Source organism: Rhododendron vialii, chromosome 10a, assembly GCF_030253575.1.
Source record: "Rhododendron vialii isolate Sample 1 chromosome 10a, ASM3025357v1".
NCBI classification, from domain to species: Eukaryota; Viridiplantae; Streptophyta; class Magnoliopsida; order Ericales; family Ericaceae; genus Rhododendron; species Rhododendron vialii.
Genome location: NC_080566.1, coordinates 485033 through 501278, shown reverse-complemented (window position 1 = coordinate 501278; position 16246 = coordinate 485033). Strand labels below are relative to the sequence as shown.

The window sequence follows — 16246 nt, the reverse complement described above, 5'->3', positions numbered from 1 at the left end:
AAAAGTGTATTGAATGGTTCAGATTGAAACATTCTCTTTCCTCTCATCCCCCACACTCTCTGTCCTCTTTCTCGATTCTTTTTCTCTCTCCAAATCCAAACCGTCTAAAATCGAAATGAACGATCCAAATGTACCGAGCGGCACTGTAAAATTTCTCGGGCATGAGGCAACCAATATAGGTGGGTCAGGCCACATTCCAGAATACCTTCTTAAAAAATAAGTATTTATTTCACATTTTCAAACTCAAAAATAATGTAAATGAAAAATAATTTTTCAAATTTTTTTGTGCCATACTAAATATCTCAATGAGACCTATCAAACAAAATCCATATTAATAAAAAAATTATTTACATAAATATATAATTTTTAAACTTAAAATTACTTTTTTAAAAAATAAATATTTATTTATCGTTCTGGAACAAAGCTTCAGTCTTGAATAGCCGCCCAAATTACCTGGCAAAAGCCCCGACAAAGCTGCTAATGACACGTGACATTCTCACCCTCCAACGTCACCGGCCACTTTCCCCTTCCTAATCCCCACGTGCTCTTTAAAATTAAGCAATAATAAATTCCGTATAATAGGAGTAATACAATGAAGAAAAGGTCAAAAGACTCACTCAATACAACACCCCAATCCTACTGTACTACGTAATTCCCACTCACACTAGCCGTCGGGCAGCGTACGAATCAGTTCGGGTAGATAAAGTAGCCAACCAAACATTGCCACCTCAGAATTCAACTGCGCACGGTTGCCTTTTCGGGCAAATTTAGTGGCTGCGTTAAAACTTTACCTCTTATAGTCTCCTCATTCTCTCTCTCCCTCTCTCTCTCTCTCTAACCTTGAAATATCAACTCTTCTTCTTCCTTAGATATTGGAGAAATCGTTTTACGTAACCATCACTGTATCAAACGAAGCTCTTGTACTGTTTGAGACACACCGAAGATAAATACGAGTAGTTTTTCCCGACTATTCAGTGAATTCCTGGTATCTCTGTCCATACAATTAAGTTTCTGGGTTTCTTTGGGGATTTTTTTAGAAATTAATAGAGAGAAATGGACGACGAGTATGCTAAGCTTATCAGGAGGATGAACCCACCCAGGTACCACTTTCGATTCTTTTCCACCTTTTATTTTCTTTCCTAATTCATCTATTTCTTCATTCTTAATTTGTCCTTTCTACAACTTTATGTTTTCAGGGTGCGTTTTTGGTGTTTTTTCTGTTATAGAGTAGTACTAGTAATTTAGTATGGCTGTTCAAAGAATATTTGGAAAGCCCTTTTGTTTTTTTTGGCAGAATCCAAGTTATTCACTTCCAAAAGATTATTTTTATGTCTTGTTGTCTCTAGCTCTGGCGGAATTTCTTCTTCTCTCTGGATCATAAGCAGATGTTTTCAGATTGAAAGATTAGTACAACTAAAATCCGATTAGTGCCATCTTGAATTTCTTTTATACCTTCTCCTTTTATTTTCAAATCATCTGGTTACTAGGCAGATTTGTGATTTGGAGTGATCTTTGTTTCAAAATCTATTAAACTTGACCTCTTCCCAGGAAACCTAGATAGAATTGCTATCTGATGTTCCTCCTCTTTGAGTTTTTTGTGTAAAAAAGAGAGAGTATGTGGGTAGTTCTTACACTGAGATTTGCCTCTTGTTGTTGCAGAGTTGTAATTGAGAACAATACTTGCAAGGATGCAACTGTTATCCAGGTACACACCTTAGGCCTTTGGCTTTCCGATTTTGTAGGCAGAAGTTTCTAATAATTGTATTGGGTTGAATACTATTTTCTGGGTTAGGTTTGATTGCCTATTTTCTTGTCTAGTTTCTCATCCATGGATATTTGTTTTAGGTTGATAGCGTCAACAAACACGGGATTCTCCTGGAAGTTGTGCAAGTGCTTACCGATTTGAACCTCCTTATTACTAAGGCGTATATCTCATCTGATGGGGGTTGGTTCATGGATGGTATGGTTTCTTATTCTGCCGCCAACCATTTGGAAAAAAGAGCTTTATAATGGTTTTCCCTATAGTTTCTGATTGAGTTTTCTGCAAATTTTGATTCTTCAGTGTTTAACGTGGTTGACCGAGATGGGAATAAAATTAGAGATGAAGGGGTCATCAATTATATCCAAAAGGTATCCGACACTTCTGTAATTCTTTCTCGATTCAGTGCACCAATTTAATTAGCATATTGAAAGTAATGCGATCAATGGAAAACGAAGCACCCAAAGTAAACAACTTAAGGAATGATGAACAGATCCGTTCAAAAAAAAAAACGTTAAAAAAAAAGGAATGATAAACAGAGCGAATGAAGAGGGAGACTTACATTGTGGGGTTAAGTTTTCCACTGGTACATATCTTTGTTTTTTTTTTTTCTTTTTGGGTCTAAAATATTTGGTAAATCTGCATGGTTGAAGTAAAACTTCATCCTGCTATATTTTCCATAGACACTCATATATCTGTCCTTGATTCTCAGTTTCGTAGTCAATTGTGTTCAAATTCTAGTTCTCCAGTTGTACACAATTTGTTATCTTGAGCCAATGTTGCATCAAGGCTTATCATTTGTCATGTTAACTTTCATTTTCCAGACACTTGAAAATGATTCCTTCTTTCTCTCCCCATTGAGAGGGTCTGTTGGCGTGATGCCTTCTGAAGAGCACACCTCGATCGAACTAGCTGGTACTGATAGGCCCGGTTTGTTGTCCGAAGTTTGTGCAGTTCTTGCTGATCTTCGTTGTAATGTTGTTAATGCGGAGATATGGACCCACAATTCCAGAGCTGCAGCGGTAGTTCATGTCACTGATGCTTCCACTGGATGCGCAATAGAAGACCCAAACCGGCTATCTAAGATAAAGGTATTGCTCCGCAATGTTCTTAAAGGAAATAATGACTTGAAGACTGCAAAAATGACGCTTTCACCCCCGGGTTTCATGCATAGGGAGAGGAGATTACATCAAATGATGTTCGATGATCGAGACTATGAAAGGAATGAAAGAGCAGAACACGGGAGAGTTGTGGACAAGAGTTTGAGACCAAATGTGTCTGTGATGAATTGTATAGAGAGGGATTACACGGTGATTACTATGAGGTCCAAGGATCGGCCGAAGCTGCTATTTGACACTGTGTGCACCCTGACCGATATGCAATATGTTGTCTTTCATGGTGTAGTTCACACGGGGAGAACGGAAGCGTTTCAGGTATGGATTTTTCTTTTACGGGAAATGGTTTCTTATTATCCTTTGAAAGTAGTGGAGATTGGCCTCTAATAGGCGATTATGCTCTTCCATCATCTAATTGGACAACGCTTCTTTTTTTGGGATGAAGGAATACTATATCAGACACGTTGATGGACTACCTATAAGCTCGGAGGCTGAACGAGAACGCGTTATGCAATGCCTCGAAGCAGCCATTGAGAGACGAGCCTCTGAGGTATAGTCCTGTCTTCTCTTGAGACAAAAGACAACTTCAACCCACTAGGTGCAAACTGCAAACTCTACCTATGAGATGGTTAAATGTGTGGTCTTCATTGAACAGGGTCTGGAGCTTGAACTATGCACAGAAGACCGGGTTGGACTCCTCTCAGACATCACCAGGGTATTCAGGGAGAACAGTTTGTCCATAAAAAGAGCAGAAATTTCAACAAAATCTGGGAAAGCCGAAGACACTTTCTATGTCACAGATGTGACAGGGAGCGCAGTCGACACCAAAACTATTGATGCGATACGGCAAGAAATCGGACAATCAGCATTGCGTGTCAAAAGGAATTCATGGCCTTCGTCAAATCCGCCTCAAGAGACAGCAACGAGTTTCCTCTTCAGTAACTTATTTAAAGCTCGAACATTCCAAAATTTCAAATTGGTTAGATCCTACTCTTGAACTGTTTTCGTGGATGTGTAGTTTCCAAATGTAGAACATGAGCATATATGTAAGCTGTTTAGGCAACATGAAAAACCGTAGAAGCATTATTACGGAATACTGCAACTATGGACGTCCCTTCATCTTGGGAATGGAAGAAACGAGAAGCCTCCTTGTGCTGTAGATATTACCGAGGGGTGTTGTCTCGGTATATCTTATTCTCCTGTAAGTAATCAGTGTGTAAAGTGTGATTACAATTTTCAGATTGTACAGATGATACCTATGGGAAATTGTAAATTTTGAATGTAAAGCCGTAACATTTGTACGTGTATACCTGTTGGGATACTTGTAGGGGAAGTGTAAAGTTTGTTTTAATGCTATACCCTTCGTATTCTTTGGGTGAACGATTCCATGAACAGGTCATTGGTGTGAAACTGTTAATGATTCCATATTAGCTTGGTATTTATGAATTTTTCATTGTGAAGTAAGTTGAAATGCACTTGACAAAACCGCTAACCAGAAAGGAAGATGGTGGAAATCCATTCAAACTCCTGGCAAAGGTTCTGAAATGGTAATGTGAGAACAATTAAAACGGTGGAATGTGGTTTTTCTGGACTGAGATAGATTGACTTGACTCAAGTTTAGATTCAGTCAACAAGACAAGAATTGTTCACTGTTTTTCCAAGAATGCCGCGAGGGGAACAGAAATAGAACAGAGAAGTTGCATTCCACAATGGTAAGATTCTGTACGAGACTGATAGCAGCAGGAGTTGATCCTTACACAAGCTCGCTGGAAGACATCGCTCTAGCGGGAAAAGAATAGCATGCTCTCGAATTTGGGTATCGCATAATGTGGGAGTGTACGTCCACTGTCATTTTTTAGAGAACAGTATCGCATATGTTTCTTTTCTTTCTTTCTTTTTTCTACTAGGAAAAAGGGTGGACAGCGGACTAAGTAGTCTTTCCCTAGGAGTGACGAGAGAGACTCCACACCTTTGGCGAGTCACGAAGAGGGCCAAGGACCCTTCATTGAACTGGTTGCCATCGAACCAAACCAATCAATTAGTGTCATTGTCAACCATCAGGATTCTGAATAGAGAAAAGGTGGGTTATTCCCAGGCTTGTTCTAAGACCCTATCATATAACACTACTAGGGCCCGATTAGACGCGAGGAGAGGATTTGGGGTATTAGTTAATAATGAGATAAGATAGTAAGGGGTATTAGTTAATAAGAGATGACTCGTATTGATGCGATGTATATGGAAGGTGTATTAAATAATGTTCCTTGATGCGACGTATATGGAAGGTGTATTAAATAATATTCCTTGATTTGGATGAGGTATTAGAGAAAATGGATTAAATAGTACTTGATTTGAATGAAGAATAAATTGGGGGCATATCCCTTGAGAGAGAAACTCCCACCTCTCTTTAGAACCCCATTTTCCAGATCTGCTGTTTGGGGTGGGGGGGTGGGGGGGAGGCCGCCACCTCCTCGCCTCCTCCCCCTTCTTCTCCTCTTCTCCTTCGTCCTTCCTCGCCTCTCTCTCCTCTCACCGTCTGTGCCTCCAAGCCCCACCTTTGGGGCGGCGATCTTGTAGTTCGGCGAGGTCCCCGCGCTGGCATGGCCGGCGTCTAGTGGCTCCCTTGGCTTGCCTCTTGCCTGGCGTCTTCAGATCTGGTCTTCTTGGGCCTTCGGTGAGTCAATAAGGTGTGCGGTTGGGCTTGGATCTTCTTCTTTGTTTCGTTCTTTTCCGGCTAGTTTCAGTCTGGCTTGTTTACCGGCTTAGTCCGGTCTGTTACCAGTCTAGGTTTCCCCCAGATCCGATGGGGTGCGGTGGTGGGAGAATAAGGATCTGGGCTTTGCCCTTGTTTCTGTGGTAGTTGGTGGATTGAGGTCCGGCTGCTGGTTTTTCGTCCGACTGCTGGTTGGTAGTTGGTGGGTTGAGGTCCGGCTGCTTGTTTTTCGGTGGAGGGGTCTGCTACGGTGAACGATTTTGTTTGTGGTGATCAACTTCTGCTCCGGTGAACGGCTCTTGCCGTCCAGATTTCATTTGCGCTTCTCGGGTATGAGTTGGGGTCCGGTCCATTTTGGGATTCTCTACTATCTAGACCTAGATTGGTTCTCATCTGGCGATTTCGCCAGTCTTGTTTCTACAGGGGTGCCTGTGTCGAAGTCTGGGTAGTTTTGACTCATTCTTGTAGCTTTTGATGAAATCTGTATTGACTTCGGACTTTGTTATGAAATGAATTGAATGTGAGTTGCTTCAAAAAAGAAGAAGGAAGGGTTAATGATGTACAAAATTGTCAATTGACTATTTTGCCCTTGTACAGTGTTAAGTCGTTAGATTAAATATATAATTACGAAATTCAACTTTAATTAATTTTTTATTCACAAATAATAATTATAAATTAGTTAATTAATATAATTATATAAAATAATTAAAATTTTAAGATTCCGTTTTTTAAGTGTTTTACTAAGTTAATGTTATATTTTATTACAATGTTTAATTAAACGGAATTTTTATGTTTTTTTCTTAAACCGAATTTTATTAAAGTGTTTTAAGTGTGGAATGATAAGGTTGGAACATATGAACACACATGGCACACATGCACATAATAATTTTCTTTGTCTTTTAACCTCGTTCTCATCTGCTCTGCAATTGCCGAGAGAGAGAGAGAGAGAGAACGGCAGAAGAAGAGGAGGAAGAAGAATAAGAAGCAGCAGCAGCAGCAGTAGCAACAACAGCTACGACACAACAGTAGCAACAGCAGCTACGATCACTGGTTCGATCCCTCCTCTTTCCGATCTGTTCTTGCTTTTCTTCTTCTTCTTCTTCTTCCTATTTTTTGTTCGCTCCAGAAAACAAAACCCAGCAGATTGGGGGTTGGGAAAATGGGGATAAGGAGGGTTTAAAATCGTCCAATTTCCAGGGGATTAGGGGGGATAATTTATGGATACCTCAGACCCTGGCCGAAGATAATACCGGCCTTTGCCCTCTTCTCCGGTCTTAACGAAGGAAAAGGGATAAAGGAAGACCCCTGATTTTGGCTTCCCAAACCACGCCTAAGAGGTGGGCCCAGGTATAAGAGAGGGGTATTAAACAATCCCAGGGCCGAATCCTGCATCCAAGCAGGCCCCTAGGGTACTATAACCTTAAGGTCAGTCCAAGATTTAGCAGTCTTTTCTGATAACCCTTTTCAAGAGAATATGATATAGTATCGGTGTAAAAGAGTATTATAGCAACTACCGCGGCGCCCACTCAAAAAATGGTACTAGAACACAGAAGATGGTAAAGTTAAGAGTGGCGTCAAGCGAACGACTCGGACCACCCAAACCACTTGGAGCAATGCCTAACTTTGTTTTGAAAGTAAGCGACTCCTGACTTGTTCATATAAACTGGACTGGCCCTATAGTAAGATGGCGGGAGATAAAACTGCTCTTCTCTCTCTCTCTCTCTAAGCCGATGACCTCTCCGATGATACATTTTGCCAATCAGATAAGCCAAGCTCTCATCTCCGCATCAAAACGCTCACTCGCACCCCGCAAATGGACTCCTTCGCTCGAGCAAACCCTCCACCGACTCGGTTGCCGCGATTCACTAACACCCTCACTCGTCGCCCGAGTCATCGACCCCTTCCTCCTCAACCACCACGCTCTCGCTCTCGGCTTCTTCGACTGGGCCTCTCAACAACCAGGCTTTTCCCACACCTCTACTACCTACCAATCCATTCTCAAGTCCCTCTCTATCTCCCGCCGCCATTTCAACGCCATCGACAAGCTCTTGAACCAAGTCAGAGCTCAAAAGATTGGTATCGATCCTTCCGTGTATTCCTCCATTATCGCTTCATTAATAAGAGGGAAAAGGACACGTGATGCGCTTACGATTTTCAATGAGGTCAGTTACGAGGTTAGTTATGGTTTAGGGTCTGGTGTTTGTAATTCGCTTCTGGCCGTTCTGTCTTCCGATGGGTATATGGGTGATGCACGCAAGGTGTTTGATGTAATGGTTGTAAGAGGTGTTAGTATGAGTACGGTTGGGTTTGGTGTTTACGTGTGGAGGTTTTGTAGAAATGTTGAAGTATGCGAGACTTTAAGTTTGTTAGATGAGGTTAGGAAAGGTGTTTCGGGGGTTAATGGGTCGATAATAGCGGTTTTGATTATTCATGGCCTTTGTTTGGAGTCAAGGGTGGCGGATGCTTTATGGGTAATGGATGAACTGAGGAATAGGGACTGTAAACCTGATTTCATGGCGTATAGGATTGTTGCGGAAGCATTTCGGTTGATGGGAAGTGTTGTTGATGTGGAGGTGGTGTTGAAGAAGAAGAGAAAGTTAGGGGTGGCACCGAGGGTTAATGAGTACCGCGAGTTTATTTTCGCTTTGATTTCTGAAGGACGGATTTGGGAAGCGAAAGAATTGGGTGAAGTAATTGTGAGTGGAAATTTCCCAATTGAGGATGACGTGCTCGTTGCTTTGATAAGATCAATATCGATTAACTATCCCTGTTCTGCAATGTTGTTTTTTAAGTTTATGGTGGGAAAGGAGAGAGTTCCTACTCTTCTTACACTGAGCAATTTGAGTCGGAATCTCTTCAGGCACGACAAAATTGACGAACTCTTGGAGGTTTTCCAGATTTTGTCCACCAAAGAGTACTTCTCGGATATGGCAAGTTACAATGTGAGGGTTTCATTTTTGTGCAAGGCTGGGAGGGTAAAAGAAGCTTATGAGGTTCTTCAAGAGATGAAGAAGAAGGGATTGTGTCCTGATGTATCTTTCTACAATTACCTTATGGAGGCATGCTGCAGAGAAGATCTACTTCGTCCTGCAAAAAGGCTGTGGGATGAGATGTTTGCGAGTGGGTGTGGTGGGAATTTGAAGACTTACAACATCCTTATCAGCAAGTTTTCCAAAACAGGTCAGGCTGAAGAGGCTCACAGGCTCTTTTGTCACATGTTGGAGAAAGGGTTAGTACCTAATGCTATGACTTACACATTTCTCCTTGAAGGGCTTTGTAAAGAAAAAAGGGTTAAGGATGCTCTTGAAGTCTTTGACAAGTCTGTCAAACAGGATGCCATGTTAGCACAAAACCTGCTGACTACATTTGTCCTCTATCTTTGTAAAGAAGGTATGTTATGAATTCAAGTACAGAGGTGATTAACCCTATATTTCTGGGGCTGTTTTTACTGTGTATCCTGTTAACTATTCACTTCATTATGATCCTTGCAGGTCATTTTCATGCTGCTTCTAGGTTACTTTGTGGTATCATTTCTGATGTAGGACAGTCAGACTCCCATGTCATCTTGCTGAAATGCTTACTTGAGGCTGCGGAGATCCCAGTTGCAATTGAACACATAACATCAGTTGGAAAGAATTCAGCTTCAATGTTGCCAGCAATATGCAATAAACTTGTAGCGTCAGTTTCATCTTTATCGAAAGCAAAGCCTCTTTTACAGTTGCTTCAATCAATGCAGGAGAGATGTCCCAACTCTGAAAGACTGAATTAGGATACTTCAATCGATATGCTTAACCATTGACTTCTGAGAAATGTTTGATCACCATTATTTGATTGGGAATAATTGAAGGTTTTCTTACGGTTATAAGGGCAAATGGCGGTTCCTCGTGGTAAGTTGTTTGCTTCCAATGATGCTTCAGAGCAGGTACTTCTCCTTTCATATAAGGAGATTCCTTAATAATGCCTGGTTAGGTATGGTACCATTTGGTGTACATTTGATCCCTAAGACATAACTTTGTTCCTATGTAGAAGAAAGAAAACAGGAAAAACTAGTACCTTTAAGGTATTTAGGAACATAAGATGCATAATAGTCTTTGCTGTTTATGTGTTCTGTTAGACATAATGTCTCCGTGCTTAGAATCACCTCGTGTACCTCGTGTTGTTCTTATGTAGAAGAAAGGAAACAGGAAAAAGTAGTACCTTTAACGTGTTTGGGAACATAAGATGCATGATAGTCTTTGCCGTTTATGTTTTCTGTTTGACATAATGTCATAATGTCCTCTGTGCTTAGGATCACCTCATGTTACGAAACCCTCCCCAGTGCGCCTCTGTTGAACATCTATGATTATTATTGTGAAATTCGATTTCACCTTCACTTTCTGCATTTTTTGATTTTACTAACCAACCTACTTTGTCCAACCGTTTATAAAAAGAGGGAGTTCATGGGTTGTATTTTGCCGATTTGGGACACATTTGCCCCTCGATTGCAAACGGTGCCCACTTAGGGAGGTGGGTATTTCCGTCTTTTCGGTTTGATCCAGAAAATGTGAACTTTATTAGGCCACGTCTCCCCCCTGTCCTTTCCTTCGTCTTCTGCTTCAAAGGAGAACAAAGAGAGAGAGAGAGGGTGGAGTTCTTGGGCGATTTCCAATTTCTCCGTGCTTGCCTCCGCTTGTGGGTAATTGTTTTCGCTGTTATTTTAACGTTTTCTTGTTTTCCGTCTTCCGTGCTCACGTCTTGTGGTCTGTGGTTTTGGCAGTTTGGGTTGCGTAGGTTTTTTGGGGTGCTTTGGCTATGTGCCTTGCGTTGAACTTGTGGTTGGTTGGGTAGAATTCTCTCTCTCTCCCCTACCGCTTCACTCCAAGCCCTAATTCCTTCCTCAAACCCCCAGCCATGGACAACAACAACCCGACCTCCTCGCCACCGCCCCCCCCAACTCACCCTGGACGACGCCTGCCCCCCCCCCCCTTCACCCACGACCAGCTCCTCCGGTATGGGCCCTGTGCCACGAAAGGGTTGGTACTTGCTCTCTTCTGATGTTTTCTCCCTCTTTTGCTCCTCCTTCTGTACGTGTGGTTGCTGTGTCGTCCTCCGGTATGAGGTGAGTACTCTCGGATCTCTTGTTTAGGGTTATTTTTTTGGTAAAATTCGGTGTTTTTGGGGGGTTTGCTTTTATTTTACCTCGAGTTGTTGGTTGTGCTTGTTTGCGAGTGTCAGGCTGTTTGTGATTACTGTTTGTGGTTATGAATGTGGTGGGTACATTTCTTTGAATATTTCCCTTGTTGTGCATCGAAGCTGTGTTAGGTTTTCCGGTCGTGGGTTTTGAGTTTGATGGTTGGTTCTGCAGCGTTTCATTTGTTTGCTATTTTCCGTGGTTTGTTCAGTGTGCGGGGTGTTCTATTGTGTCTTGCTCTTTTTCTTCCTGCTCGAAGTAATTTTGGTTTTTCCTCTTATCCTACCATTAATAATAAGAAGCATCAAATGTAAAGGTAATATTGTTACTGATTTTGGCAAGAAAAACTGGTGCAATGTTCGGAAGGTATTTTGCTGGCTACCGGTTTAGGCAAGGGAAACCGGTGCGCCATTCGGAAGGTATGTCCGACTTTTGAATGTTTTGGAAAATTTGAAAGACTGGAATGTGATGCTTATTCTACCTATCTTCAAGTGAGAAAAGCAGATTTTGAGATGATGGTTGATTTTGGTGGATATTATAGATAATGCCAGATATTGATCTGATATTGATCTGTTTAGTTTGGCTTCATATGTTTTGGGAGGTGCCTTTAGGCATGGGTAATCTTTTTTTTTTTCCGGGAACGTGGCACGGATAGTATGTTATTTTACAGTGTGTGTGATTTTGACCTGAGGGAGACTGCATTAGTCAGAATTGGTTGAATAGGCATTGTTGAAATATAGGGTTCTCTAAGTTTGCAAATTCATTTGTTGAAATAGGTTGCTCTCCTATCTTTTGATTAGGAAAGCGGCACATGCTTCCTATTTAAAGCTCAGCAAAATCAATTAGATCCATTGGTGGGTAATCAATTAGATCACTAGGCAAATTAAAAAGTTAACATTTTGTTGGATAATCACATTTTGTTGGGTTACTTAGTAGGAATGGTTGATGGTGTTGATTATCCCTTATAATTTTAATACATTCTCGCCGATATCATTCCTTTTGCAAGGCTGATTAGGAACTCATGAGTTGTCGTTATAAGATCCATACATTGTTTGGTGTGGCTAACGGTACGCGTGTGTTCCCTAATTCCTTATGAGGATTTGGAGTAGGAGAGGCTTACTTTTGACTGGTTTTACAAAATTTTTACTTGGTATACATGTTTTGGTTCAATTTGAATTCTTATAATGTGCTTGGTGGCGGGTTTTTCCTTGCAAAGATGAATTTTTTGTGCCACATTGTCAATTTTAGATTGTGTCTCTGTTGATGTACCAGTTTATTAAGGAAGTGTGCCAATGGCTCATTTTCTGGGGACACATTGATATACAGCTTCCAATGGGGGCTTTTTTAAAATGATTTACTCATTAGTTGGGCTAATCTTTGTCATGTCTGTTTCTTCCTTTTTCTCTGAAAGATATGTTTGCTGTGCAGTGATCAATAGGGTGCAGGGATACTGGAAAATAGTGACAGAGCCCTGTTTCTTGGCGACGAAAGGTATAACCGCTTACTCTTCAGTATATGTGCATTTGTAAAAAGTGTGGTTTCATAGGTTTGTAGATCTAAAACTTCAAATGCCCACAGGGGGGTTTACCCTATTTCGGTCAGATCAAAGTGGATTTCGTTGGTTTGGTTCAGTAGCTGATCTGAAACACCATGACAAGCCGCCTAATCGAACTGTAAGTGCGTTTGCCTGTGATGTTGGAAATGAAAATCTGTTATCGAAGTTTTATATAGCTTTTTTGAATTGTGTTATTCATGCTTTTGACATTAGAATTTACTTGGTCTTCAGTATGTAACAAACTGATTGTTTGGTTCAAGTGTGGACTTTGAAAGTAGACTTGACAACTTCTGTTAGCAACAACTCTTTTCCATCCCTTCAATATCCAAATTTAAGAATTTCTAAGATTTGGGTAATGATGAATTTCCCTTGTTTAACTATGAAAGAAATTGGGTTTTGGTCTTTGGACCCTTCTATGATTTCTGTGATCTTAAGTCCACATTATGCTTTCCAGCCCTTGCTATTGGCCCAGCCTTTTCCCGTTCCATGTATATTTGCAGTTAAGAGTCCTTTCTGGAAGTAAGAAAGGAATTTGATTTCAGTGTTAAGACTACTTTTTTCCCATTTACTCATAGGTTGAGGCTATTTGGATATTATCTTCTCTGGAATATTTCGTTTTTCCCATTATATGTCTGGTATCTCCATTGTTTCCGTTCATATATTTGTGGTAACTGAAATACCACAAAGTTTCTATATCAATTTAGAACATGGCAACAGTTGTTTGTGAGACCAGTAATAGAAATGTGTATATTTTTCCAGTCCTTTACCTCAAGACTGCGTACCGAGACTATATGTTTGTTTGGCTTTGTGGTTAGGATGAGGACTGTACATCTGTTGCAGTTTTGACTAATATGGACCTGCGGGAAGGTCTAACGCCGGAGCTTAAAGGCTTGGTCTTCAGCTCCTTGTAATCTTAAATTCAGCTTAGATCTGACATTCCCTAAATTCCAAATTGATAGCAGAATAATATTCACCTTACCCGGTCAGGTATACCTTTTGTTTTCGCTGTGGATTCTTTCCAACCCACTCGGATGATCCAATTCCTTTAGGTCCGTGCCACCATACTTCTATGAAAAACTCTATCTGATAATCAAAGTTCCATGATTTCAATCATTAGGGATTGGAAAGCAAGAGGAGGACTATTTTACTGCGGAACAAAACTCGATATAGAGTTAGAGGGAGACAGAGGAGATTGCAACGAAGCAGGAGGTATGGATGAGAATTTTCAATTCCAACTACATCTGCATGCATTATAGTTTGAAGATGGTTCATTCAAATGTACACATAGTTCCATAAACCTTCTCAAATGTGAACTGATGGTTTAAGGTAACAGGTCTGATCTTCTGATAGTAAAGAAGTGAGAATTGGATTGCAAGTTGTAGCTTGAAACTTTAAGTGATTATCGCATGTCTTGATCAGTTCTTTTGTGTTATTGTTGCGCCTCAGGAATGTATTCAGTCCTTAGACAACCTGAGTTTCTCAATAACTGAATCTTTTTTCCTTATTTATTATTTCGTAAGTTGTTCTAAAAAGTTGTTTTTCCCACCCATAAAAAAAATTACATTCATAGTACTATAGTAGCATGTTTAGCTAAAAATAGACGTAAAAAAGAAGAAGAAAAGGACTGTTGCCTCTTCCATTGTTCGAAGCTGCTGTTTCAAAAAAATAGGCTGCATAAATTAACTTCGCATATTGTATACATCACCAAATAGGGCTAAAAGAGTTCCTTGATATCTAGGACTTGCTCAAAAGAGTTCCTAGGGTTCCAAGAGACTTCGTTTGGTTACAAGAGACTTACTTTAGAGCAAGTCCAATGATAAATGGAACTCTTTTGGCTGAAAAATATTCACCTTTTTTCTATGGGTTGAATTCGTTTGAGTTATTTCCTGTGGTTTGGGACCTTGGGTACTTTTGGCTGTGCATGATTTTAGCTTTAGGAAATTTCGTGTAAGGTGGTTGTGAGTTTGGTGGTTTTTTGTGGATTGTTCAGACTTTAACAGAGTTTTAGTGTTGTTTCGCTTCGGTGATTTTATGTTGATGTTTCTTTTAGGTGTGTTTGGTTTTCCTGTGTAGATTTTCAAGATTTTATGTTACTCCAAGAGGGGAAAACAAACAAGCGGTTGAGAAAAACAATAATCTATGTATATGGTGTGTGTGTGTGTCCTCCTCAGAAAAACGGATGGGTTTTTGCAGTGCCAATTTTAAAAGAAGAGCCAAACCAGATCTATCGAACGCATCTTACGATTGTAATGTGTACAGCTGCAGATCCATTGATCTAGTTAGCAAGCAAACCAAATGACACCTTCCCAAATCCCATCAAATCTATGTCTAATAGTAGTAGAATACAAAAGGTAATAGAAGTATTCATGTACAGAAATATTGATACTGGCTATTGATAATAGCTATCTGCATTACCATCTTCTCTTGGATTACGCCAGCTATGCATGTATGGAAATATTCACAAATTAGTGTTATGTGATGTGCATTTTTGGACAGAACACTTTGCCATGGTCTTCCTTGCTCATCAATGTTTGCTATTTGCAGATCATTATTTTGCCTAATCACTATTAATAAATATTCATCTCCATATCTTGCACATTTCCATAGCTCTATGTTTGGGAGTGCAGATTTTCTCTTCGCTGAGTAACATATGCTTTCTTGCGCTTCGTCCATGTGTAGCATTTACTTGCTTGGTCTCCATTTGTACATCAACTTGGGTGGGTGTGTTTTGGGGTGTCATACTTTCTGGTTTTGTGTTTGCTAAATCTGTTTTTGTGTTGTGGGTATGTGATACGATCGTAGGTGTGCTGTGACTCCCACCGTGGGAAGGTTTCATTTTTGTGGGAACTCCTATGCAGGATAGCTGGCGCTTCTCCCTGTCTGCTTGCATTTGCATGTTTTCCATCTTTATGTCATCTAGAGAATACAGAAAATTCCAATTTTCCTGAATATTCTCCGTCTTAGTTTCTTCCATTTGTGTTTTCTGGAAAAACGCATGGTCAGGATCAACTTTCAGTTGTGGATTGTGTCCCTATCTTTGTTATAGTCACTACCTTGATTACCAATATGGCTCTTTGTTTCCTAAATCTTTGCTAGCGATGAAGAGTTTGCTGATCTAAATTTGCTTGTTTTGAGCTCCTGTTGATGCGTTTATCCTTTAATTCAAGTGTTTTCTAGATTGACATGCTTTCATTTTAGTGCATGGTGATCTAATCCTATGTCTTGACATGCACAGTAGCTTTTGAGTAACGTGAGAAGGATCGAAGCATCTGCTTTCTTGATCGCTATTACCATGAAGCGATGTACCAGAAAATTCCGGCAATTACCCAGGGTTTCCTTGAATGCTGATATGCCTTGGACCAGCAGCAGCATGAAGAGACTAATCTATATTCAAATATTGTGCTTGGATCATGGATTTTAGAAATTTTAATAACATGGGATTTGAGAATGATATGGAAAAAAGAAATATATTTTGCTCCTTCTCATCACATTTTGTTGTATTTCCGTTTAACTATTTTAGATCTCCATAAATTCCTTTTCAGTTCCATGATTGTAGCCCAACTTATATTGGATTGTGTGGTTTTCTCAGATTGTGTAGTCTTCTTTCTCCTCTATTGATTTAGCTAAATAGCCGGTTCCTGCTTTTAGCGTTTTGAATTGTTCGCCTTATTTTTTTGTTCCCCCGGATCTGTTTTTGGGTTTGGAATGGGTGGTTGTGTGAGGCCTCTGTGTTTTGGTGGGTGTTGTGAGGACTTAAAAACAAGTTTGTGCTGTTGTTTTGCCGTATTTGCGTTTGGTTTGGGGGTGTGGTTGGTTTGCGTTTGGTTTGGGTGTGTGGTTTGTTTGTTTGCGTTGGCGTTGTTGCGGTGTCGTTTTTAATAGCAAGACTCAAACTCTGGTATCACACTTGCTAACGGAGTACATTTTTGCCTCATGT

General features: G+C 40.4%; 2 protein-coding genes across 9 annotated transcripts; both read left to right on the top strand.

The window, feature by feature from the left end:
* Window positions 1-610: 610 nt before the first annotated feature.
* LOC131304064 (ACT domain-containing protein ACR6) lies at window positions 611-4266 on the top strand. The gene is made up of 7 exons (XM_058331163.1): window positions 611-1100; window positions 1660-1705; window positions 1846-1960; window positions 2063-2130; window positions 2584-3192; window positions 3320-3424; window positions 3530-4266. The coding sequence occupies exons 1-7, from the start codon at window positions 1054-1056 to the stop codon at window positions 3869-3871; spliced, it is 1332 nt and encodes a 443-aa protein (XP_058187146.1). The 5' UTR covers window positions 611-1053; the 3' UTR covers window positions 3872-4266.
* A 2245-nt stretch (window positions 4267-6511) lies between these two features.
* Window positions 6512-15923, top strand: LOC131303233 (pentatricopeptide repeat-containing protein At5g14080). Of its 8 annotated transcripts, none has more exons than XM_058330010.1 (7): window positions 6512-8974; window positions 9076-9471; window positions 11097-11173; window positions 12183-12245; window positions 12333-12427; window positions 13125-13518; window positions 15545-15923. In XM_058330010.1, exons 1-2 carry the CDS (start codon window positions 7315-7317, stop codon window positions 9351-9353), a joined length of 1938 nt encoding a protein of 645 aa, XP_058185993.1. In that variant the 5' UTR covers window positions 6512-7314; the 3' UTR covers window positions 9354-9471; window positions 11097-11173; window positions 12183-12245; window positions 12333-12427; window positions 13125-13518; window positions 15545-15923. The 8 variants fall into 8 exon arrangements, with proteins under 8 accessions (XP_058185993.1, XP_058185992.1, XP_058185991.1 ...); XM_058330009.1 differs by having other exon boundaries at window positions 11071-11173; XM_058330008.1 differs by having other exon boundaries at window positions 9076-10682.
* The last annotated feature ends 323 nt before the right edge of the window (window positions 15924-16246 follow it).